At 36.8% G+C, this 24,977-nt stretch overlaps 1 protein-coding gene across 1 annotated transcript; it reads right to left on the bottom strand.

Moving 5' to 3' along the window:
• Positions 1–2,844: 2,844 nt before the first annotated feature.
• On the bottom strand, positions 2,845–24,317 carry LOC137573243 (uncharacterized). The gene is made up of 3 exons (XM_068285120.1): positions 24,232–24,317; positions 2,969–4,735; positions 2,845–2,887 (listed from the first exon to the last, which is right to left on the bottom strand). Exons 1-3 carry the CDS (start codon positions 24,315–24,317, stop codon positions 2,845–2,847), a joined length of 1,896 nt encoding a protein of 631 aa, XP_068141221.1.
• Positions 24,318–24,977: the final 660 nt, after the last annotated feature.

The following is a 24,977-nucleotide window of genomic DNA, read 5'->3' as shown; positions in this document are numbered from 1 at the left end:
TGTCAGTCCATTCCCTTTGGTATTTGGGCTAAAGTAAAAGCCTCGGCTTATTAAGTGGCAAACACACACACTCCTCACACCTTAATATACATAATAATGATAATAACCAGAGGGCCGGGGCTAAGTTTGACCGCGTCAAAGTTTGTATACCCTTGCAACTTTTTGGTAACTCTTTCCTTACCAATTAGCCATCAATGTGGAAGAACGTTTTATCTAAAAAGGCTTATGTTTGCGAAAGAATGGCCTTCAATCGTAGGAAATAACGAAGATATTGACCAAAGTCACAGTTCGACACAGTCATTAACAGATATATTAAATTAAGAAATGTTTAATTTGAAAACAATCACGTTAAAAGTAACGAAGTTATTTACAAAAGTCACTGTTTTCGCCCGATCGTTCCTATAGGAGCTATATGATATAGTCACCCGATCTTTATCAAATTCGGCACAGTCATTAACAGATATACTAAACAAACAAATGTTTAATTTGAAAGCAATCGCGGTAAAAGTAACGAAGTTATTTACAAAAGTCACTGTTTTCGACCGATCGTTCCTATAGGAGCTATATGATATAGTCATCCGATCTTGATCAAATTTGGCACAGTCGTTTACAAGCGTAATAAACTCTCTAATATTAATTTTCACGATAATAACATAGAAAATAACGAAGTTATTGAGAAAAGTCACTGTTCGTGACTTTGGGGTTTGTATGGGAGCTATATGATATAGTGGTCCGATCCGGCTGAATCCGAGATATACAACGCCTGCGGTATATACAAGCCTAGGTGCGAAATTTCAGCTCTGTAGCTCTTACGGTCTAGGAGGAGTTTGCGTTGATCCAGACGGACGGACGGACGGACGGACGGACGGACATGGACTATTTGAACTCGTCTCGTCGTGCTGATCAAGAATATATATACTTTGTATGGTCGGAGATGCTTCGTTCTATGCGTTGCACAATTAATATACCCTTTTTGCAAGGGTATAAAAATGCTGCTAGTTATTAGTAACACTCGGCAAATCTTTTTTTCGTGTGTGCCATTTCAATATCTTATGCATAAGCCGCCAAATTATGCTCAGCTTTTTTTGGCCAAAAGAGTCCGGTTGAGGCCCAGTTCGTGCCTAAATACCACAAAAGCAAATAAACACGCGCAGCTCACGGCCAAACAATATGAGATATATATTGAAAACGTGCATAAACGAGGGAAAGAGAGAACTAAAACCGTGACCCAAACTGAAAGTCCTAAAAGGGAAGAACCCAACTCGTGGCCACTTAAGTCCAAACGGCGACGGCAATGTCATGAAAAGAAAGGCAAACTTGACACACTAAAGCAAAGAGGGTAAGACAGACAAAAGAGTTTATTTAGACCAAATGGTAAAAAAAGTGTCATAAGTAGTCAATAATTAAAAAGAATCTTTCTAGTATTCAATATTATAGAAAACTATGTTTCATTATTCCACTCTTGAAAGGAAATGTACCCTTATTTTGCGCAGGGTATAGGTAGATATTCGGCGCCTTTTGGCATTTTATGTGGCACATGGACACAAAAGGCTTGGCCCAGGCCAAATATAGGTTTATGGCTTGTAAAAATCCATGTTAATAATATTAACAAAGCTCAAGATGAAAACGAAAAAAGGGTAAATCCTTGAGGTTTGCCTCCTCTCCATCTCTCCCTAAGTAGGTGAATTCTTTTGCTTCTGATGCCACATCATTAGTGTCACTTTAAGGTGAAATTCAGTGTGCCCAAAAGATGAAAAAAGAGAGAACGAGAGCTAGAAGCTATTTATATTATGCACACACTTTCCTACACATAATAAATCAAAAATTGTTGCCAATAAATTTATTATTGTAGATTATCTATCTGCACACATCACACTCAGACACGGACGCAGACACACAAAGCCCACCTTGACAAACACACACACACATACAGGAAAAAAAGAAGAGGAGAATAATCGTAGGAACTGCCCCCCCAGGCAAAGTTAACCCTTGGCATATAACAATTTATCAACATCCAGGACAAGAGGAAAATGAAAAAGTATTATAAATTATCAAAATACCAACAAAAGCAAGCACCCACAAGATGATTTTTAAACTGAGATAAGCCATAATAATAACCCAAATAATAGAACTTGGCTTAAAGTAAACTCACAAAACATTGCCTACTTTTTGGGGCTTGCCTTAATCTCAATTTTTGTTTCGTATTTTCATTTTCTTATAGTACAACAAGGAGTGCAACAATGTGTTCAATGCCCATCAACACATCAAACAAAGAAGAGAAATCAAGAAACATAGCTCATCGCTTTTTCATTCCTCTCCTACACCCCAGAGAAAAAAGCGAGAGGGGGAAAGGGAGAACTAAGGGCAAAAAGTCACATCAATTTTTGTAGGGTTGACCGCAAACGTGCAAGCGACGCCGACGAGTGCATCTGTCTATCAATCGTCGTGTAAGTGTTTTTTTTTAATTCCTTTATTTATAACATAAAAACAATAACATAAGAATATACAATGTTTTCTATCGGACTGCAGGCATAATACGAAACAAATTTTTGCGGAACGTCCCAGGGGGAATTGCTTCGCAAAAACGTGTTGCTAGCATACTTATCCGTTTCTTGCGCGTTCCTCTTGTCTAAGGACTTGACAGACCACACCCGCAAAGCCGCATACTGCGTCCCAGTTCGCCGATTTGGCCAGCATAGCTGTGACCAAGTTGTCAGGTGAAGGGCAGTGTTGATCAGGTCTGCCACCCTTTGTCGCTCGTTGTTGAACCTGACGCATTCAAACAGGATATGTCTTGCGTCTTCGACTGTGCTGCTGCCGCAGACCGAGCAGAAGGGTACATGCTCATGCCCAAACCGGTGCAGATATGATCTGCAGCAACCGTGACCTGAAAGCAGTTGTGTGAGTTGGAAGGAAACTTGCCCATGTTTTCTCTCCGTCCACTCCGTTACGTTGGGGATCAGTCCACCTTCCCTTGGTAGAGGCATCCCAGCGTCTTTGCCAGTTCACAAGACTCCGAATTCTCGCCTCAGAGCTGGCCTCTTTTTTGGGTGTGCCGCGGCTGACAGCTACGGCGATCGCCTTGTCTTCATCGGCAAGTAGGTCGATTGGGATGATTCGGGACAAGGCCTGCCCAGTACTCGCCGCCTTGGTATGTACGTGATTCAGATGTTCCCGAAAGCAAAGACGAGTGTCTATCCATACTCCCAGGTAACGTATGGCCCGCTTTGAGACAATCGCAGATCCCTCTACTAGTATCCTCGCCACTTCCACTGTCTTCCTACTACTAATAAGCACCGCCTCCGTTTTGTGCACTGCCAGTGAGAGACCGACTGAGTGAAGCCAGTTCGTAATTTTTTCAATCGCGCAGGATGCAAACGCTTCAGTCGTCGCAAGATCCTTGGCTACGATCACTAACGCCACGTCATCTGCGTATCCGATTGTTTCGCATCCTGGTGGTAGAGGGATCCTCAGAATGCCGTCGTACATTATGTTCCACAGTAGCGGGCCCAATACGGACCCTTGTGGAACCCCGGCGGAAATGTGGCGACTGTCGCAGCCCTCATCTGTGTTGAATCGCAGCACTCTCCCTTCAAAATAACTCCGTATGATGGCTTGCAGGTATACCGGCGCTTTCAGCCTACACACCGAGCTCAGGATGCAGCCCCAGTCCGCTGTGTTGAAGGCGTTCTTAACGTCTATTGTGACGACCAGGCAGTATTTTTTAGAGCCGCCCTTCCACCGGGAGCCCTCGATTGCATTTGCAGCAATATTGACTACTTTGCTGATTGCATCTATCGTCGACCTTGCCTTCCGAAAGCCGAATTGGTTTTCCGAGAGGCCATTGCTCCTGCTGATTAGCTCGTTTAACCTAGTGTTGATTAGTCCTTCCAGGACTTTGCCGACTGTGTCTATTAGACAAATCGGCCTGTAGGAGGATGCTACGTCAGATCCCGCAGCCAGCGTCGCATCGTAAATTGCAGTTGTAAATGCCTGGGTGTTAAGCGTGTCAGCTTTATATGGTAATTCCACTGCCTGGGTACGCGTCTGTTGTGGTCGAGCTGCCTGTCCAAAGGAAAAAATGATGGCCTCATGGTCGCTGGCTGTGTAGTTGTCATCCAGCCGCCATGCAGCAAATCTCGCCAAGCTGTTGCTGACGAAGGTAAGGTCGATTATTGATCCTCTGCCTGCGCTGTTGAACGTGTTGCGAGAGCCGCAGTTTAGAAGTGCGACGTCTAATGAGGCTAGCGACTCTAGAACGGCGCGCCCGCGAGCATTTGTTATGCTGCTGCCCCATTCTTGGGCCCACGCATTGAAGTCTCCAGCTATTACGAACGGGATGTGCGCTCTCGCGTCCGCCGCTAGTTCGTCCAGCGATTCGCAGAAGTCCAGATAGTCAAGACTAGGCGGGAAATAGCAGCTGTAGATCCACTTGCCGTTTATTAAGGCTCTGACAAAATGCCCGCCTGCTAGCCTCGAACGCAGTTGTACATTGGGATTGCCACATGCCCAAAGCACTGCCTTGCCGGAATTACTGCATATCCAATTCTCAGCGGACATCCTACGAAAAGGCTCACTTATGATTGCCACGTCAGACCTCGTTTCGCGCACCCGTTGCTTCAGCAACTCGTGAGCCGCTTCGCAGTGATTCAAGTTTAATTGGATAAAATTAAACATGAACATGGCTTTTTCGTGGGGCCGCAGCTTCTTGTTTCGGATGGACACAAGGCTCCAGCTATATGCGGGAGCCGGCAAGGCAACAGTTGGCATTATCCAGTCTCTTATTTTGTGGTCCTTGCTGCCACATTTTAAACACCAATTCGTCCTGTCAATCGGGTCTTGACATCGAGCCGCTACGTCGCCAAATGCCAGGCATCTGTAGCATCTGGTTGCGTCCTGGTTGAGTCTAACTCTGCATACTGAGTAGCCGATCTTTAGCTGCCCCGCTTTCAAAATTGGTTCAGCCACGTTTGCCGGAAGGCATAGAATTGCCTTTTGGGATCCGCCATAGGAAGGACGCAAGCTGTTGACATCATCCTCTGTCACCTTTAGACTTAGCTGCGTCAATACTGCATGGCATATTTCTTGCTTTTTTTTTTTTTCTTTTTTCTTCCTTCCTTTTTCCCTCTTCTCCCCCCCTCCCCCCTCCTCTTCCCCCTCCCCCCCCCCCCCCCTTTTCCCCTCCCCTTCCCCCCCCCCTTCCCCCCCCCTTTTTTTTTCGCCGCTTTTTTTTTTTGTTTTTTTCCTTTTTTTTTTTTCCCTTTTCCTCCCTTTCCCCCTTCTTCTCCCCCCCCGCCCCCCCCCCCCCCCCCCCCCCTTTTTTTTTTTTTTTTTTTTTTTTTTTTCTTCCCCCTTCTCCCTTTCCCCTCCCCCCCTTCTCTTTTTTTTTTTGTGTTTTTTTTTTTTTCCTTCTCCCCCTTTTTTTTTTTTTTTTTTTTTTTTTCTTTCCCCCCCCCCCTCCTTTTCCTTTTTTTTCTTCTCCTTTTTTTTTTTTTTTTCCCCCTCTCTCTGGGGGGGGGGGGGGGGTTTTTTTTTTTTGTGCCCTTCCTTTTTTTCTCTTTTTTTTCCCCCCCCGCTTTGCTTTTTCTTTTTTTTTTTTTTTTTCCCCCCCCCTCCCCCCCCTTTTTTTTGGGGTTAAAAAATTTGGGGCCCCCCCCCAGAGGTTTTGTGGCCGCCGGGGGGGGGGGTGCTACCCCCCCTCTTTGCCCCCCCACAATCCCTTTTTTTTTTCTCCCCTTTTGCCTCTCTTTTTAGGCCCCCCCGGGGGGGGGCCCTTTGGGGCAACGCCCCCCCCCCCTTTTGCGGGGGGGAGCGTAACACGCACCACCTGTGGCTGAGCAACCTCGCCTGTATTGTCTTCAAGGTCGAAAAGATTGGCAGGGGGGGTGTGGCAAGTATAGAATAATAGATAAATAATATCCCACAATCAGTTGTTCGCCGCGAGGCTGAAAAGTCTGCTATATACTGCTGGAGCTTGGCTTAGGGGAAGAGGGGAGCTTAAAAGCTCGGGTTGTTGCGGTGCAAAAGCTCTGCTCGCTGATGATGGGTCTCAAAGAGCGGCTTGGCAGGGCCGGCAGTCAGCTGGTAACCACACCACTTTTAGTTTTATTTTTCCTTGTGTGTGATTCCTGTTCCTGCTCCTCTTTGCTACAAACACCTCACCACTACGCAGGCAACGGCGAAAGTCGGGAAACGGAGGGGACGTCCACCGCTCCCCTCTGGCCACCAACGACAGCGGGGATTCTTGAGACCGACCGAAAACAGCAAAAGATTCCAGATCACAGAGACCAGGAGGGATGGGTAACAGTAGCACCGTGAGTAGCGCTGCACTTTTAATGGAAATACCACTGAAAAACTCTTTTGTAGGATAAAAGACGGGTTTAAACGCGACCAAAAACAGAGAGCGACGACCAGCGACGTGTATCCCTCAAGTGTAAGTGTGTGTGTGTGTGTGTGTGTGTGTGTGTGTGTGTGTGTGTGTGTGTGTGCAGTCCTAATAAAATAAGTTGTCGAAAATGCTGCCATACCACAGAGCCAAAGCAGAGCAGCAGGCCCAGCTAGCCAGCAAATATATTGACTGACAGTCAGTAGGCACTGTCACTGGACGTAAAGGACGATGGCGAACTACTTTTGAACGTTTGACTTGGAAATTGAGTGAGTGCCGCTGTTGTTGCTACTGCAGTCAGTCAGTGAATGAGTGTGTGTGTGTGTGTGTGAGGGTAAATGACTTTGCAAATGGACATGCCAAAAAAATGTAAAGCAGTCGGCACATGTGTGCCCTTTCTCCACTATATGATACCCCTATCCATTGCCCTTTGCCCTGTTTCTTTCGATTTTTCGTTAACAAATGTGCCGGTAAAAGGTAACACGATGCCTGATGCGTGTTGTGCTAGGGACAGAACTAGAAAAATAAACTAACCATGATTTATAGTTTACGGATTTTCCATTTAAGTTTATTGGTTTTCTGTAAATGCATCTTGCTGCTGCTCTTTTCTCTACAGCTTTCTCTCTCTCGCCCTTTCTCACATTCACGTCGTTGTACATTTTTTTTGTTAGATAGTTTGTTGGCTTTTGAAGTTTAGTGTAGTAGGTTCGCAGTAAGAACACCAATCGTCCCTTTTGGTCTGAGCTCAGTTTATTGAATAATTCTTAATTCTATAACAATTGTCGACTATAGCTAAGACCGCGTAGCTGCGCTGCTAGTCATGCAGGCAGAGGAGCGGTATGCTTATGTATAAACATACTTATGTATAAATGTATAAATGTTTACATAAGAGTATGTATGTATGTCGGTAGAGTGAGGATGTATCATATTGCATATTAGGCCAACGCGGCCGCGCGAATTAAGATTGAGTCTGTTCTGGTTGAGTGTTAAATCAAGACTGGTTTATTGAATAAAATCATATATTGGTTTGGCTTACATCTAAGTGTTTATAATGTTTTCTTCTGGTCACTTTTCTTGTGACACTCTATGTTTAGGGAAACTGTCACTTATCTTGTGACACTCTATGTTTAGGGAACTGTCACTTATCTTGTGACACTCTATGTTTAATGGAATGGTATTGTTTATGTTTACATTAATGTGGAGTGTAGACCTCTTGGGTCGGCTGTTATAGGAAGTGTTGCTAATGGCATAACTCCTCCCCTCTGAGAGTATGAATTCTCCTGAATTCTGTTTACATTAATGTTTATATTTTTCTTTTTACAGTATATATGTATATAAATGGATAAACATATAATAATAATAATAAAAAGTGTTAAAAAATATGCCATTTGTCATTTTCTTTTCGTATTTAAGTTCTGTGATTTCTTTTAAATTGTCAAAATTATCTATTGTTACATGATCAAAGTTAATTGTGTTTTTATAGGTTTGATTCAATAGTTCTGTTGGATAAAAAAATTTTTCGTGAAATTCTGTTTTTTCGTTAAAAAAATATTTCATTTAGAATTTGAATTTTACAGTTACCGAATTGAATTAAGTTACTTCCCTTAAGTATAATATTTCTTTTATCGCAATTTTGATATATTTTTGTATTCTTGGCATTTTTGATTATAATTGTATCATCGTCAATTTCTTCGATACTCGTTATATTGTTGAATATAAATTTGCAATTATTATTAATGGTACAACTTTTACTTAATTTTAATTCTTTTTAAAATTTTGTTGGGTTCATATGTAAATGTTTTATTATTTATTTCTACAATTAACTGATTTTCTTGGTCTATTTGTATATAATCTATATTTGGTATAGGAATAATTAACTTGACATCTATGGTTATAAATGATTTTGGGATTTTAATTGCGATTATGATGCAATTATTCTTATATTTTAAAATGCCCATACGGATTAGCTTTAATTTATAAAAATCAATGTCAAATTTATTTATTTCCTCTTCTGATAAAAATTTCTGGTACGATTATATTATTTTTTGCTGATGCTATGTTTTCCTGAATATAATTTATTTTGAATTCTATATTTTTTAATTTCCCCATTTGGTCATTATGAAGTATTTTCATTTCTATTTCTTGATTTTGATTGTCCATGCTTGTAAGTATGTCCTTGATTATTGTTCTGTCTTGTTTAATTGTTTCTGCTAAGTTGTGTATTGTTTTATTAAAATGTGTATTTATAACAATTTGTTGGTTCATGTCTTGTATAATATTATGGTTGTTTTGGTCAATATTGTTAAGGTGATCTAAAATATCTGTTCTATCTTCATCATCCATAATTCCAAAAAGCCATTTGTATGTTGTTCCTACAATATTTAACATTCCTCTTTTTATTCTGTTGTTTGGGGTTATGGATTTTATTTTAGCTCTAATTAGATTTATTTCGGCTAATAGCTCCTTTTTTTCCTGTGATGTTAAAATGTTTAATGTTTGTCTCCATTTGATTTATTATAATATTTAAAGGGTCGATATTAATAATGTGTAGTATAATTACTGTTTCATTAACTATTTCCGTGGAATAAGTTTGTATAGGTGCATATCCTGCATTTGATTGAATTGGTTCAATTTGTAATCTGCCTTGAACACACATTATAACGTAAAAATTATGAAAATCTGAGGATAAGAGAAAAAAAATTTTTTGTTTCAAGGATGTCAATCTGTATTTTGTTGGAAATTAATTTTTTCCTGCTTTGACGGTCTTTTTTTATATTACATGGATGAATATTATTTAATGTTGTAATTCTAAAATAAGGTTCATCCTTATGCCTAACTCGTTTATAGTTTTTAATTGGTCCTTCCTGTCTTTCCTCCTCATAATCTTCTCTTGTATTATTTTGTTTGCTTAAAATTTTTTCTTTGTGCTTGATAATAGTGTTTTTTAGTTTTTCCTCATCTTCTATGTTTTTTGCATAATTTGGTGTACATTTTATTGTAGAGTGATAACGGTTATTATAAGCTGTTATTGCTAATTGCATTTTGGATGAAATTGATAAATCATCATCTATTCCTGCTATTATTTCAATGAGAGTAGAATGTAGTCTTTCTATGTCTGCATTTCCTGTATGTGAATTTGGCTTTGTATAATGGATTTCTATTTGTTCTTGGTTTAAGTATTGTTTTATCTGTTCTGATCGAAATTCATTATCCATTATTATTTTATGTGGCTTATTGAATTTGGCAAAGTGTTCAATCATAATTTCCATTTTAGTTTTCCAGTTTCTATCTGTTATATTATAAGCGACTGCGAATTTTGTGAGCTTGTCTATGATTGTAACAAACGATTTATGTTTTATATGAAATATGTCTAAATGTATAATTTGATTTTTTAACATCCGGTGTTTCTGTGAATTGAAACTTAGGTTTGATTGGTTTTCTGTCATATTTAATTTCCTTACATTTTTTACAATTTGAAATTATCAACTGAATATGGTCTCTTAGCTTTGGAAAATATATTTTGTTCTTTAACGAATTAAAAGCTTCATTTATTCCGCTATGTAATGAATCTTTGGTGTGGTAAATAGCTATTTGTTTGTGTAACTCTTCCTCGCTTGAAATTTCCTGAGCTCTCTTAGTACATTTAAAAAATTTTATATTATTACAGTGTGAAAAAATGTTCATTAAGATACATTGTATCTTATAATATTCTGAGTCTGGAACTTCTGAAAAAATTCCTACTGTTCCTTTATTTATATTATTTTGCATTTTGATTTCGATTTCAATTTCTGTTTCTGCTGGGCTTACTTCTATTATTTTTCTACCATGCTGAATATTAATATTGTCCGTTGTTGTATAAGTTACTATTATCTGAGTTTTATATTTGTTTACAATATCGTCTTTTATATAGAAATTTGTAAATCCTCCTTCCTCTGCTGAATGCTGTGTATCTGATAGTTCAAAGTTTGACTCATTTGTTTTATCCTTGTTTATTAGTTCAGCTGTTTCCTGTCTACTTAAAAAAGTCTGCCACTTTATTGTCTTTTCCTTTCAAATATATTATGTCATAATCGAATTCTTGTAATTTTAAAATCCATCTTTGGTGTCTTGCTGTCATTTCTTTCCCTTTGTATTTTGAGTTTAGATATTTTATCGGAGCATGATCTGTTCTAATTTGGAATTTATTACCTATCAAATAGTGTCTAAAATAGTTTACTGCATGTATAATGGATAAAAATTCTTTATCAATTGTACTGTAATTTTTTCATGTTTATTTAAAGTTCTTGAAAGGAATGCAACTGGTTGCTCTTGTTGAGACAATACTGCACCTATTGCGAAGTCACTGGCATCTGTTGTAATGGTAAATGGTTTATCAAACTCTGGATATTTTAAGATTGGATGTGAGCTTATAAGTGTTTTAAGGTTTTCAAAGGCATCTATAAACTGTGGGTCATTTGTATTAATTTGTGTGCCTTTTTGTAAATATCTGATCATTGGGTAAGCTATTTTGGCATAGTCCTTAATAAATTTTCTGTAAAATCCTGTCATACCAAGAAATCCTTTCAATTGCTTTTCTGTTTTAGGTAGCTGCATTGCTTTTATTGCTTCTATTTTATGTGGATTGGGTTTAATCCCTTCCTTTGTGAGAATGTGTCCTAAATATTCAGTATATTGTTTCATGAAGGAACATTTGTCTGGTTGAATTTTTTAAGTTATGCTTTCTAAGTACTTTGAAAATGTTCTCCAAAGCAATCTTATGTTCCTCAAGTGTTGTTGAAAATATCAAAATATCGTCCATGTATACAACACAATTTTTGTTTATATAATCCCTCAGTATTTCATTCATTAAACGTTGAAATGTGGCTGGGGCATTTTTTAACCCAAAGGCATTCTAACATATTCATATAAACCCATTGGTGAAATGAATGCTGTTTTCTCTATATCTTCTTCTGCCATTAAAATTTGGTGATAGCCTTTTGCTAAATCTAATGTAGTAAAATATTGAGCTTTACCGAGTTTGTCTAATACAGCGTCCATGATAGGTATTGGGTACTTATCTGGAACGGTTACTTGGTTTAAACGCCTATAGTCTACACAAATACGATACTTTTGAATTCCAGAGCTATCTCTTTTTTAGGTATGACACATATTGGAGAACTATATTTGCTTTTGCTTTTTCTTATAATTCCATTGTTTTCCATGTAAATTATTTGTTTCTTTATTTCTTCTTCATATTTTGGGGAGACCCGATAGAGTTTTGAATTAATAGGTTGGTCTGTAGTAGTTTTTATGCTATGAACTATAGTGTTAGTATTGGTTAAGTGATCCCCTTCTTTGAAACATAACTTTTCGTACTTTTTTGAAAGCTTTCTTATTATTTGTTCTTCCTCAGTATTGAGTTCTTTTAACTTAAGATCATCAATTTCACTTACTTCCATTACAACATCTTCTGATTGTTTGGAAAGGAATGGAATTTCGACCCCATTGTTAAGTTTAATAATTTTGTTTTGAAAATCAATATTTGCAAAATTCCTTTGAATGAAGTCCATGCCCAATAGAAAATCATATGATTTTTCCAGGGGCATAGCCACCCATTTTGTTCTTGCATAATTTATATATTTAAACTCCCTTGGCACTTTTGTTTTCACTAAGTAACTGTCACTTTCTATTTTTCCCTTTATCGTATGTATGGTTTTTGAATATTTTTCAATTATTTTGTATTTGGAATTATGTACATTAGTTGTGTTTAAAATGCTTATGGTTGATCCTGTATCTACCAAAATAATATAAGTATCTTCCTCTATTGTTCCTTTTATAAAAATTTTTTTCATCCGAGGCTAGTTGGTAAAAAACTCTTGATTATCTGTGCTGTTTACTACTTCCTCATTTATATTATCTACACTCATTGCTTCTGCTGGTGGTTGCTGATAATTTTGTGGTTGCTGATAATTTTGATTTTGTCTTACGTTCTGACTCTGTTGTCTATTCGGATTTTGATACTGTCTAATATTTTGACTCTGTTGTCTATTGGGATTTTGAGACTGTTTTACATTTTGACTCTGTTCAGTATTTTGGTTTGTATTTTTATTGGTTGTCTGTTTGTTATATGTACTATGGTCATTGTCATTTTTGGTTAATAATAGTTTTTTATTTAAATTTCCATAATTCAGACCAATATAATTTGCAAGTTCAATTCTTATATCTGTTAATGTTGTTTTATTCATTAAGGCAATGGCCATTGGACCACAAGATAATTCTTTTACTCTTTGAATTAAGAGACCACTTAATATGTCAACTAATCTGCTATTGTTTTCAAAGACCGAAAAATCAGTAATTTCCTCAACAATTGCTCTTACTTTAAAATCAAGATCTCGAACGGTAGTTACCCTTAAGTTATTAATTTTTCTGGTTAGACCCATTTGATCCGTTCTTGGGCGATAATGATGTCGAAGACGAGTTTTGCAATCAGCCCAAGATGTAGGGGGTTAATATTAAGCATAGTTCTTGCCTGACCTTGAATTTTGGTGTTGAATATAACAGTGAAGACCTGGTCGTTATCATCATACTCCTCCATGATTTGGTTGACTGCCGAAATGAAGCCATGTAACGTTCCCTCCTGTCCAGTGAACACCGGCAAGTACCTTGTTTCCTTCTCGATGCTGTTTCTCTCCCTTGTTGTTGGATTAGAATGCATCTCTTGATTGGATATTATTATTGATGTTAGCATTTGAATGCATTGTTGTATTTCGTTAATTTGTGCCATTTTAATGGTGTATGTTTTATTGTTTCGTTAACTTTTTTTTTTTTTTTTTTAAGTTTCCACAATAATTCTGTTTGTTTGCACAAAGTGTTTTTACAATATTATATTGTTTCGTTATTTGTCACAAAATGTTTTTATAATATTATATTGTTTCGTTGGCCTAGATTTTCTCCAAGGTTTCCACAATATATATATTTTATTTTGTCACTAAATGTTTTGTTTTCCACAGTATTATATTGTTTCGTTATCTTTGATTGCGTTCAAAGTTTCCACAATATTTTAGCTGTGAACTCGAGTACCGACTGCGCCAATTAAGATTGAGTCTGTTCTGGTTGAGTGTTAAATCAAGACTGGTTTATTGAATAAAATCATATATTGGTTTGGCTTACATCTAAGTGTTTATAATGTTTTCTTCTGGTCACTTTTCTTGTGACACTCTATGTTTAGGAAACTGTCACTTATCTTGTGACACTCTATGTTTAGGGAACTGTCACTTATCTTGTGACACTCTATGTTTAATGGAATGGTATTGTTTATGTTTACATTAATGTGGAGTGTAGACCTCTTGGGTCGGCTGTTATAGGAAGTGTTGCTAATGGCATAACTCGCGTGTTATATTTGCCGACACAGCAATTGTCCAGCACCATGCACTCATGGGTGGTCATGTTACTTAAGAGGCCAATGCACTTGAATGTTGCGCACATAAATATTGTAACTAATTGCTACAATATGTTTATATTGTTATTAATGTGTTATTCCACAACATGCTACATCCCCCCTCTTTAGAAAAATAACGTAATTATATGGAGTTATTTTCTAAAAAGATTTTTTTTTTTTTTTATTTTTTTTTTTTCGAATGTTCGAGTGTTTGTTTAATGATACATGTGGTAAAATTATATTTGTATATGTATAGTGTCATTAAATGTTGGTAATTTATTTGTTTAAATTTCTTTCTCTTGTTTTATATTTATTGTTTGAAAAAATTTTTTTTTTGTTTTATATATGTATATATATTAATTGATTAAAATTTTTAACCTATCTTTATGCACTAATTGTTTCTTATTCTTTGTATCTGTAATTAAAATGTTATCCCTATCTTTTATTTCTTCTATGATGTATGGGCCTAAATATTTAGATTCTAGCTTATGACCCGTATCATTACGTAATAAAACCTTATCTCCTATTTCTAATTCAATATTTTTTACCTTCCTATCATATATTTCCTTATTCTTTGCTTTGTGCTGTTCTAACATAATTCTTGCTCTTTTATAAGCCTGTTCTAATCTAAATTTTGATTCCTTAGCATAATCTTCTATGTTATATAGTGGATTTATCCTATCAACACTATTAAATTGTTGTGGCAAATTTGAAGTTTTACCGAACACCAACTCATATGGACAATAATCATGTGCCATAGAGGGTGTTGTATTAAAACAATATGCGAAGTACCGTATCCATACATCCCAGTCAGTTTTGTCAACTGAAATGTATGATCGTAAATATTCATTGAGTGTTCGGTGGCTTCGCTCCACAGTGCCTACAGTCTGGTGATGATGTGCAGTTGAAGTAATCTTTTTTACTTGCAAGTTTTTGCATAAATCTTCAATTATTGAGTTTCTATATTCTGTTCCCATGTCCGTAATGAACGTCTTCATTGGACCGTACCGCAGAATGAAATCTTCAAATATAGCTTTCGCTACTGTTTTTGCACTTTTGTCTTTAATTGGTATTATTACAAGGTATTTTGTTAGGTCGCAGATTAAAGTTACTGCGTATTCATTTCCGTGTTCTGATGTTGGGAGTGGACCGATCGTATCCACAATAACCCTATCGAAAGCCTGTTGTGGCGTTTCAGTTATGATTAACGGTGTTTTTGTATGCTTTGTTATCTTTGCTTTTTGACACCTATTACATTTTTTTATATATTTAGATATATCTCGTGTCATATTTTTCCAATAATAATGCCTTTTTATTTTGGCCATAGTTCTCAATATTCCAGTATGACCTCCTTGTATTGGGTCATCGTGGAACGTAAACAGTATTGCTTCTTTTTGTTTATCATTATTTAATAATAGGGTCACCGGCTTGAGTAGCGCTACTCTTAATGATTGTAAAATTTGATTGCCCATATTTTTAAAAGATTCTATTGAAACAGTTTCAAAGATCTTTTCGCTCGGTGCCACTTTGACTTGACTTATGTTGAGTATACCGGCTTCTTTTTCGAGCCTTTGGAAAAATTGACCTAAGTCGAGAATTCCATTGGTATACATATGGCAAATGTCAATTCTTGCTATAACTTTCTTGCCATGTTTGAATGTGGTTAAAGAATCAGTTATTCGCAAGGTCACTACTTTTTCGTACTTCGTCATTTACAATGACGTCATATACATTGGGCTTAGAAGCATTAAGAGATTGTTTTTGCAAATCTTCTTTTTCTTTTTCGTTCCCTGCGCAGGAATTTAACTGTTTACTTTGGTTTCTGGTAGTGACTTTCAGAATTTTATTATCGTTTTGTATATTTTGTAAGTCTTTGATTGTTATTCTTGAGAGGGCATCTGCTACATAATTATCTTTACCCTTTAGATACTCTACTGTGAAATCATATTCCTCTAATTCAAGTCTCATTCGCGTTAGTTTCGAACTTGGATTTATCATTGAAAATAGATAAGTAAGTGCCCTGTGATCAGTTTTGACGGTGAAATGTCTACCATAAATGTATGGTCTGAAATGTGTTATTGCCCAATGAATAGCTGCTAATTCTTGTTCTGTTGTACTTTTGTTGCTCTCACCTTTTGTAAAGGCTCTTGATGCGTATGCAACTGGTAGCTGGAGTCCTTCTTTGTTTTGTGTTAAGGCTGCTCCACATGCGTACTTACTCGCATCAGTGATTATGCAAAATTCTTTGCTGAAATCTGGGTATTGCAATAGAGTTGGATTCATTAATGCCGATTTTAAATGTTCAAAAGCATTTTGACAGTCAGCTGTCCATTCAAATTTTACATCTTTTTTACATAATCTTGTTATGTGACGAGAGTAGTCGGCAAAATTCTTTATGAATCTTCTGTAATAATTGCAAAATGCAATGAATCTTCTAGCGCTGTCCGCATCGTGGGGGACTGGATAATTTTGGATGACTTCGTATTTTGTGTCATCAGGCAAGATTCCTTTGTCTGTGCATTTATGCCCCAAAAAGGTGACTTCATGCATAAAAAATGAACATTTTTCGGGATGTAGTTTTAGGTTGTGTTGCCTACATTTCTCAAATACATCTGTTAAGTTATTGAGCATATGTTTTTCAGAACAACCAATGACTATTAAATCGTCCATATAAAGGAATGCTTGAGAAGGTTCAAGTCCAGTGAATGCTATAGTCATCATTCTCTGGAATGAATTTGGCGCTATCTTTAAACCAAATGGTAATCGCGTGAAGCGATATGAACCATTGTTTGTTGAAAAGGATGTAACATTTCGTGATTCTTCTTCGAGTTCTATCTGATGAAAACCTGACATTAAATCCAGGCACGAAAAGTACTTTGCTCTTCCCAGTTGATCTAGAATATCATCAATCCTCGGGAGTGGGAATTTATCGGACAACAATTTTTTATTGATCTGACGATAGTCAATTACTAATCGCCATTTTTTCTTTTCGGAATTAGGCAGTGATTTCTTTGGTACAAGTAACAGTGGGCTGTTATAAGCTGATACCGATGGTTCAACTATTTTGTCATCTATTAACTTTTGGACTTGTTTTTGTATCTCGTCTTTTTGACTATGAGGATTTCTGTAGTTCTTTATGTATATTGGTTCATCATCTTTCAGTCTCAGTTTTTGTTTATAAAAATTATTGGTAGTTATAGATTCAGTTTCCAAACCGAACACATCACTATACTGTGTGCATAATTTGGTTAGTTGGCTATTGAACTGTGGTGGAAAATTCTTCGAGAGTGTCGATAATACCGTTTTCTCTCTATCTTCTGAACTTGTTTTAACTACTTCGTAGTTCGAAAGTGATTCGTACTGCAAGTTATTTATATTGACTATTTGATTTGTGTTTGTTGTATTTAGAAATTTTATGTATGCGTTTTGAGAAGATGCTATGGTATTTGCTATGTAAATACCCTGCTGGATTTCTTGGTTCGGAATTAATATACTGTCTTCCACTGAGATTATTTCAATTTTTCGGACAACTTGTGATCTTGCTGGCAGAACTACGGAGTTGTTGCCAGAACTGTATGCTATTGGTACATATATGGGATATTGTAAATTGTTTGGTCTAATTATAAGCCAATCTTCAGTCGGCTTGAAATCTAATTGACAGTTATATTTTCTTATGAAATCGATACCTAGTATTCCATCACAAGGAATAGCGAATTGTAAATTTACGATATGAAAATCGTGTGGAATTATGTATTTAGAGGTTTGTATTTCTATGGAAGTAAGTCCTTTTGATTTTGTTATTTCTTGACTTATTCCTTGTATATTTATTATTTGATTGGTTTCAATATATTGGAAGTTGTCGGAAGTTTCTTTTAGTATGGATATGTCAGCACCTGTGTCTATTAAAAATACTAACTCTTTTCCTGTTGCTACGTTAGTGAAACTTGCAAATGTGCTTTGACTGAGACTGATGGTGTAAACCTTGTAATTGTTTATTTTTGAGTATCTAAAGGTTGTTGGGAGTTTCCCGAATTATTCTGGGCTACCCTAACGTTGCTATTATTAGAGTTATAACCTCTGTTTTGTCGGTTATTTCCTCTATTCCCTCTGTTATTATTTCTGCCGTAACCTCTGCTGTTTTGGCCGTTATTGTTTTTGTTATAGTTGTTGTAATAACCACGACCATTGCCTCTACCACGATAATTATATTTGTTAGTGTAATTACCACGGTTTCTTTGAGCAAATAGAACCGTATTTGTATTACCTGCTATCTCAGTACTTTTTTGTAGGTACTTTGCTATAGCTTCGTCCATGGTTTTGAAGTTACCAGAGTCAAGTATATTTTTAATTTTGTTGTGTTCGCAATTTATAATCATTGCTTCTATAGCATCGTCTGTGCTATTCTTAAGAGCAAGTGCTGCAGGCATACCTTCTTCGATATATGCAGATTGAAGTGTTTTGCGTAAGTTATCTATCTGCGAAGTAAATTCGTCAGGGGTTTTACCTTTCTGAGTTGTATTCTTCAATCTGGCTTTTATAACTTTAGATGTTTCACCAATTACAAAGCCTTGCAATTTTTGTATTATTGCTTCTATTGAAGTTTCTTCTTCGACTTCATATAGTGTTGGGCCAATAATTTTTGATTTTATTACCTCAACTGCTATACTTTCGTAGTCGCCTTTCATCATATCTACCAACCTCAGAGCTGTTACGAATCTTTTGAGTTGCATTTTCGTGCCATTAAATTCAGGTATGGCTATGTTTATATCTTTCATATATGCCCTTCGGGCATTTAATTCTGCCATCCTGTCAGTTTTGTTTATTACACTTGTATTGGTGTCCAAATCTGATTCGTTGTCTTGTTCAGACAACGCTTCTATATCAGGTAATGTTAATAGCGCAGGAATTGTTAGATCGTTTAGATCTTTCTCTTCTATTTCTTCCTCGCTTGTTTCAGATTCTTCACCTTCTTGCTCTGTTTCCTTTTTACAGGTGTCTATGCTCAGGGGTGAATTAAGGACAGTAGGTACAAATATATCAAGATTGTATTTTGTCTTTATAGAGATTAGGTTTGTACGTAACTTGATCAGTAGATTGGAAATCTTTGACCAATTTGCTTTACTTATGCTCTTTCTATTAACATGCACTAAATTTCTTGCTTCATTGAATGAATCAACTAGAATTTTTGCGTGCTTGTTTATTGTTTCAGTTTGGATGTTTCTATTTTGTGTAACGCATTTATATGATTTCTTGAAATTCTCTTTAATATTTTGGATATGGAGAAATAATTCTTCCCATTCCATGCTTCAAAGTTTATTTTTGTGGTCTTTCTCTTTTTTTTTTTTAATCACGTGAGAGATCGATTATCTCTATCGGTTCTTCAAACAGTTTATGTACCCAGTTGGGTAGAATTCTATTTTTTTGCTTTAGGCGATTATACGCTTCTACTATGGATCTTTCTATCAAGTTGGCTATCCTTGATTTGAATTTTTTATTATTCACAATCCAGTATTTAATTTCTTTATATTTTGGATTGGTTTCACCTCTGTTGGTGAGGAAATCTAAGAATGGAACATACTTGTTCAAATATTTAAGTTCTACTAGATCCATTTGTATATTATATCTAGGCCATCTGTTCTATTCTTATATTTTTCTTGATTTTTGCAACAACTTATTATTGAGCTTCATCCATCAGGTAGAAGCAAAATGTGCCTGTGGCATTTGTGTAACAACACACATATGGTACTGTGAGGATGAAACTCATCTGTACCCAAGTGCAACCTTTTACTGGGAATTCTTCTCCCGTTATATCTAGATAGGCTAACCTAATCTGTATTAAACAAATCGAGCGTTGAGGAGAATTACTTTGCTCGCTTCTAAAAACCTCAATTAAATGGGAAACTATTCTGGGATGCCTATCTACTATCTTCCTAAAATAATCATCTATTTTACTCATTTTAATCAACCAATATATATGTTATTCACCGTATATGTTATTCAGCTTAAAAATTTGTTTTTTTTTTTTTTTTATTTGGATATTGATGTATATATTTTTTCCTTTTGATAATAATTTTTTGTGAAATGCATTTTTATTACAATTGTTGCATATGTTATTTAGATCTTATCGAGATCATTAGCATGGCTTAAGGCTCTTTTTGTTACACATTTATTGTGTAGTTTATATGCTTTATATAACACATATGCGCTCATTATTACCACAATTATTAATAAAAGTGCATTTGTTGGTTTCAAATCTACATTTGATGACTCTATTTTATTGATTACATTTGCAGTGGAGTCCACTGTTTTAGTATCTATTAATCCCATATTGGGTGTATCAAATGTATCATCAAACTTGCTTATTTTGTTATCTAACATTCCATCGTTAAAAAAAAATTTGGAATTTGGTTTTTTAAAATTTTTTTTTCTTGTAATTTAGTTAATTAGTATTTATTCAAAAAAAATTTTTTTTTTTTTTCTTTGCTGAAGGCTCCTTTTTTTTTTTTACATGTATCCCTGCCTATTTTCTGTATGGTTTTTAGGCCACACTCTAATTGGACAGCTTTTAATGCCGCACAATTTTACATTGATTATTTTAATTCTATAAAAAAAAATGTGCATCGCAGTACACTCAAAAAAAATGTGCGACGCAGCGCATAATTAGTTTATTTATATCTTTTTCGGCTAGCCTCTAGCATCAGCTGGTCGTCGCCGGTTGGCACGCTGATGCTCCATCGATGGCGTAAAAAGCGGCCTGCTTTTCACACTTGTAGTCTCAGCTGCTGATGTCCGGGGCCTCTGAGCTCAGGCGATTCCGGTGCAGGTCATCGCACCAGATTTGTTGATTCTTTGTTTTACATGCAATGTTTGCATGTATACTCGCAGTATGCCGAGTATAATGGGCCCTCGCAGTCGTTTGGGCAGACCTTTTTTAATTCCGGTAGTTCCTTCACAGTTTGTGGACTTATTTTTATTTTTGGTTTTGCCACGTTTTGAATCGTAGAGTATGGGATTCTGGTTGTTGTGGTTTTATTTTTTCTTTCTTCTAATTGGGTTTTTATAAACTCTACCTCGGCGTGTAATTCTACCGAGGTATTCCAATTAGTCTGCGGGCTATTTAGTAGCCTCAATTTCTGTGCCTTTCTGGCTTTTAACTTTTTGACCACACCAGATTTTTTTCCCATCACTCTACTTACTGTGATTTGGTCTGCTCCTTTTGGTCACGCCTCAGTTGGTGACCACTGTCACGGTCGCCATGTAGTAGGTTCGCAGTAAGAACACCAATCGTCCCTTTTGGTCTGAGCTCAGTTTATTGAATAATTCTTAATTCTATAACAATTGTCGACTATAGCTAAGACCGCGTAGCTGCGCTGCTAGTCATGCAGGCAGAGGAGCGGTATGCTTATGTATAAACATACTTATGTATAAATGTATAAATGTTTACATAAGAGTATGTATGTATGTCGGTAGAGTGAGGATGTATCATATTGCATATTGGGCCAACGCGGCCGCGCGTGTTATATTTGCCGACACAGCAATTGTCCAGCACCATGCACTCATGGGTGGTCATGTTACTTAAGAGGCCAATGCACTTGAATGTTGCGCACATAAATATTGTAACTAATTGCTACAATATGTTTATATTGTTATTAATGTGTTATTCCACAACATGCTACATTAGTTTAGTTTCATTTTTGGTCGACAGGAATTGGCCTAGTTTGTTCAATTTATTTTTACTTCTAAAGGGAAAAGGACATTTTCTGGGCTAAATTAATTGTAAAAATTTCCAAAATTATGACATCTAAATTTATTGAACGTATGCGATAAGAATGTTTGATATATTTTGCCATTATCATGCCTAGCTCTTCTTTTATATCAGCCGAATCAAAAAAAGTAAGCAATTACATTTTAATTTCCATTTAAGTTTTCCTCTTGGTTTGATAATCCCATTTTACACAAGGGCTAACCATGGATTGCGGCAAAGCACGCAGATTAAAATTGTTTATTAATTTAGATTGCAGAGCAGTTGCTAGGTCATGGCATATGCTGATTTGATTTCCTATTTTTATGACAAAATGCAATGCAGTTCTTGTAAATCCGATTTCGATGCCAATTTCCATTTATTACAGCTGTTTGTAAAGTTTTCTCATTTATAGCTTTAACCAAAAAATGTCAGCTGCGGTCTCATTGTTTACCCACACGAAGTGGAAAAGTTGACTTTATGTTTGCCTTTATAGTTGATGCAATTGCCATTGAAAATTGATTGTCTTTGAATCGTATTTACAACTTAACCACAAATCGAAAGCAAGTTATAAAGAGAGACTTGGTCACGTCATGAGATACACGTACATACATATAAACAACTCCACACTCTACAACTCCAATTGTGTCATTTCCGAAAAGGCTATTCTAAATGCCAACTCCAACTAGAATGATATATGGATGTCCAAAGCCTTAAGTGGGATGGGCAAAAGTGCAAACTCAAAATCAGCAACAATAAATGCAATTTTATCTCTTCCAATCCCACTTTTTCACTTACAAACTCCTGCGTTTGAAGCCGGCACTGCTTTTTTGCGGTAAGCAAACATGCAGCAAATCAGCTAAGCAACAGAAGGAGTAGAAGCAGGAGCAGGAGCTAAACCTAGTGCCAAGGCGACTGTCAGCATAAAGTTAAGCCGGAGCTAAGCAGATGCCAGGCTACTCGAGTGGGTTACTCTCCTCATCTCCCTCTCTGTGTTGCCTGCATAGAGGCAGGAGGCAAATGCACCTTTGCGACTGCTACTGGACCTGGTTGTGGTGCTGCTTCTGCTGGTGTTGCACATCATCAATCTTCTTAGACAGCCGCACTGGGAGTGTGCAGAGTGGGTTGCTATTTGGCAGAAGCAGTTTTGTGTACCGAACGTGCTGCCATTTCCTGAAGAACCTGGCACTCCTTGACTCACAATTTTGTCGTCCTTTTTTCTACATCTTTTTTTTATGAGTTGTTTTGGTACCTACTCGTCGACAGTCGTTGACTCTGCCTGGTTTTTGCTCTGCATCTATTTTGCAAGTATTTTAGTCCCGAGTTCTTTCCACTTTGTTATTAATGCGCATTTAAGTTTTTCTTTTCGTTTTCCTCTCGCTGACTCTCTCTCTCTCACTCTCGTACACTCTTTTACCTTTTTGGCTGCTGGCCTTTGTGTGCTTTCTAATTGAGGAAACATTAAAAGTCAAGTTCTTGCTTGCCGCATTGTTATAACCCAGAAAAACACAAGTGCATTGCAGTCACAGGGTTGGGGGCTGAGACTTTTGCCTCCATGACCTCTCTTTTTTTTCTCCCTGTCTTTCTTCCTCATCCCTCATGCCATTGTCTAGGAATCTAGATGATGGACCGAACAACGGGGCGTGGAGGTTTTTAATGAAGTTTTGGCTACCATTCGTTGACTTTTTGACATGGTTCTTCGTTTTATTTTTGTATATATGTACTTCTTATTCTTCTTGAGCATTTTACTCTCTATTTTTATGGCTTCACTGCAATTGAAAGCCATCGAATAGGCGTTGTCATAAAAATCCAAAAAAAGGTGGGAAAAAAATGTAACCAAGCTCTTCAAGCGCTCAATTAACTGGGCTGGCAACAAGTTGGCAAGTTTCCCGGTCCAACCTCCTCGCAAAATATGCATAAAGCAGAAAAGAAAAAATCAAGAAGATGATGAAACTCTATAAAAAGGTAGACGTAGACAGAGACCCTTTGGTTGTAACCGTCTGGGCCACATTAATCATATTTTGCATACAATAAAAAAGATGACAAACTGCCAACACCGGAAAAAATCATCCCTTATATGCCTCAACCAGATGTTTTTTAATACAATTATTTTAAAAATTTTGTCACAAATTCTCTACAAAAACTAGGATTTTTACTGCAAGATACATATATGTATTAAAAGCAAACTAAAACATTTTAACTTTTACGAACACGATTCATTTCGTTTACAAATTTTATATTTTGCTTTGAAAATACAAATGTTATTTGTGATGTCTTTCTATGTGGCCATTTAAAATGCTCAACACATTTTTATGATTTTTTCTTTCAGTGATAAGTTAAACTTCTTACTTGCTTAATAACGAGCCAGCGGCTAAGCAACTCCCTGACAAGTTGAAGGAACAAAATGCAAGGGAAACATCACAACTTCGACTCGACTCAGAGCCAAATGCGCAGCGATTATGCTTCAAGTTTATAATAAAGCCGACAAGGCGCAATGCAAAACGCGGCATACTTTCTTGGGCCACTTTCAGGACCTGGCCTGCATTGTCCTAAAGTGAATGTCTGTGTAAATGTACATAAGTGTGTGTGTGTATGGGTGTGCGTAGTTTCCTTTGACCCGAACAGTTACTTCATCCACTATCTTCCCTCTTGTAATACAAAGGCATTTATCATTTATGCATTTCATACACATCGAGGTCGTCGTAGTCATAGTTCTCGTTGCCGTCGTCGTCGTGGTCGTTGTCGTTCTCGTCCTCATCTATGAATGAGTACATAGTTATAATCATTGTCAGATGCGTTGCGTGTCCTGACACTTCTTTGTGCAGCGAACCACATGACCAAGCCGCAAACCTTGGCTAAGCCCCAGTTGATTTGTAAAGCTTTGGATGGGCATCATCCACTCGACGACCGTTTGATGTTTTAGTTATGTGACATTTGAGATTTTGAAGGACTCAACACTCGCACGAATAACAACATTCATATATCTACATATAAGTTTGTGAGTGTGTGTGAAAGTTCTTTCACGCGGATTTCACGCATGTCACTTAGTAAATTTATCAATACACAAAATTTAGTTGGCTAAAATGAAATATGGGTGCTAGCCAGTTAATCAGAGTATTCCGAAATGTGTGGAGGGCATGACTGGAAGAGGGAAGCAATACACATGTCTATTAGTTGGGAGAATAGAAGAAACTTAACTCATATATGGCTCAAGTGGGTTGCTCCTCTTTGATTGATAGCCTAGAAAATGGATTTCGTATATCAGTAATTTTGCCCTTAACTATAGCATTTGTTGTTTCCCTGGCTCTTGGCACGTGTATCTAATATGCAGACCAAGACAAACACTTTTGGTTGTCTGGCTCAGTTTTTGCATCTGACTTACTTTTACATGGGGTAAATATAAAAATGACTTTAAGCTTGAGAAATAGAATTAC

This window comes from Drosophila tropicalis, unplaced genomic scaffold (genome assembly GCF_018151085.1).
Source record: "Drosophila tropicalis isolate 14030-0801.00 unplaced genomic scaffold, ASM1815108v1 contig_1095, whole genome shotgun sequence".
In the NCBI taxonomy this organism is placed as follows: domain Eukaryota; kingdom Metazoa; phylum Arthropoda; class Insecta; order Diptera; family Drosophilidae; genus Drosophila; species Drosophila tropicalis.
This window is presented reverse-complemented; position numbering and strand designations above follow the sequence as displayed.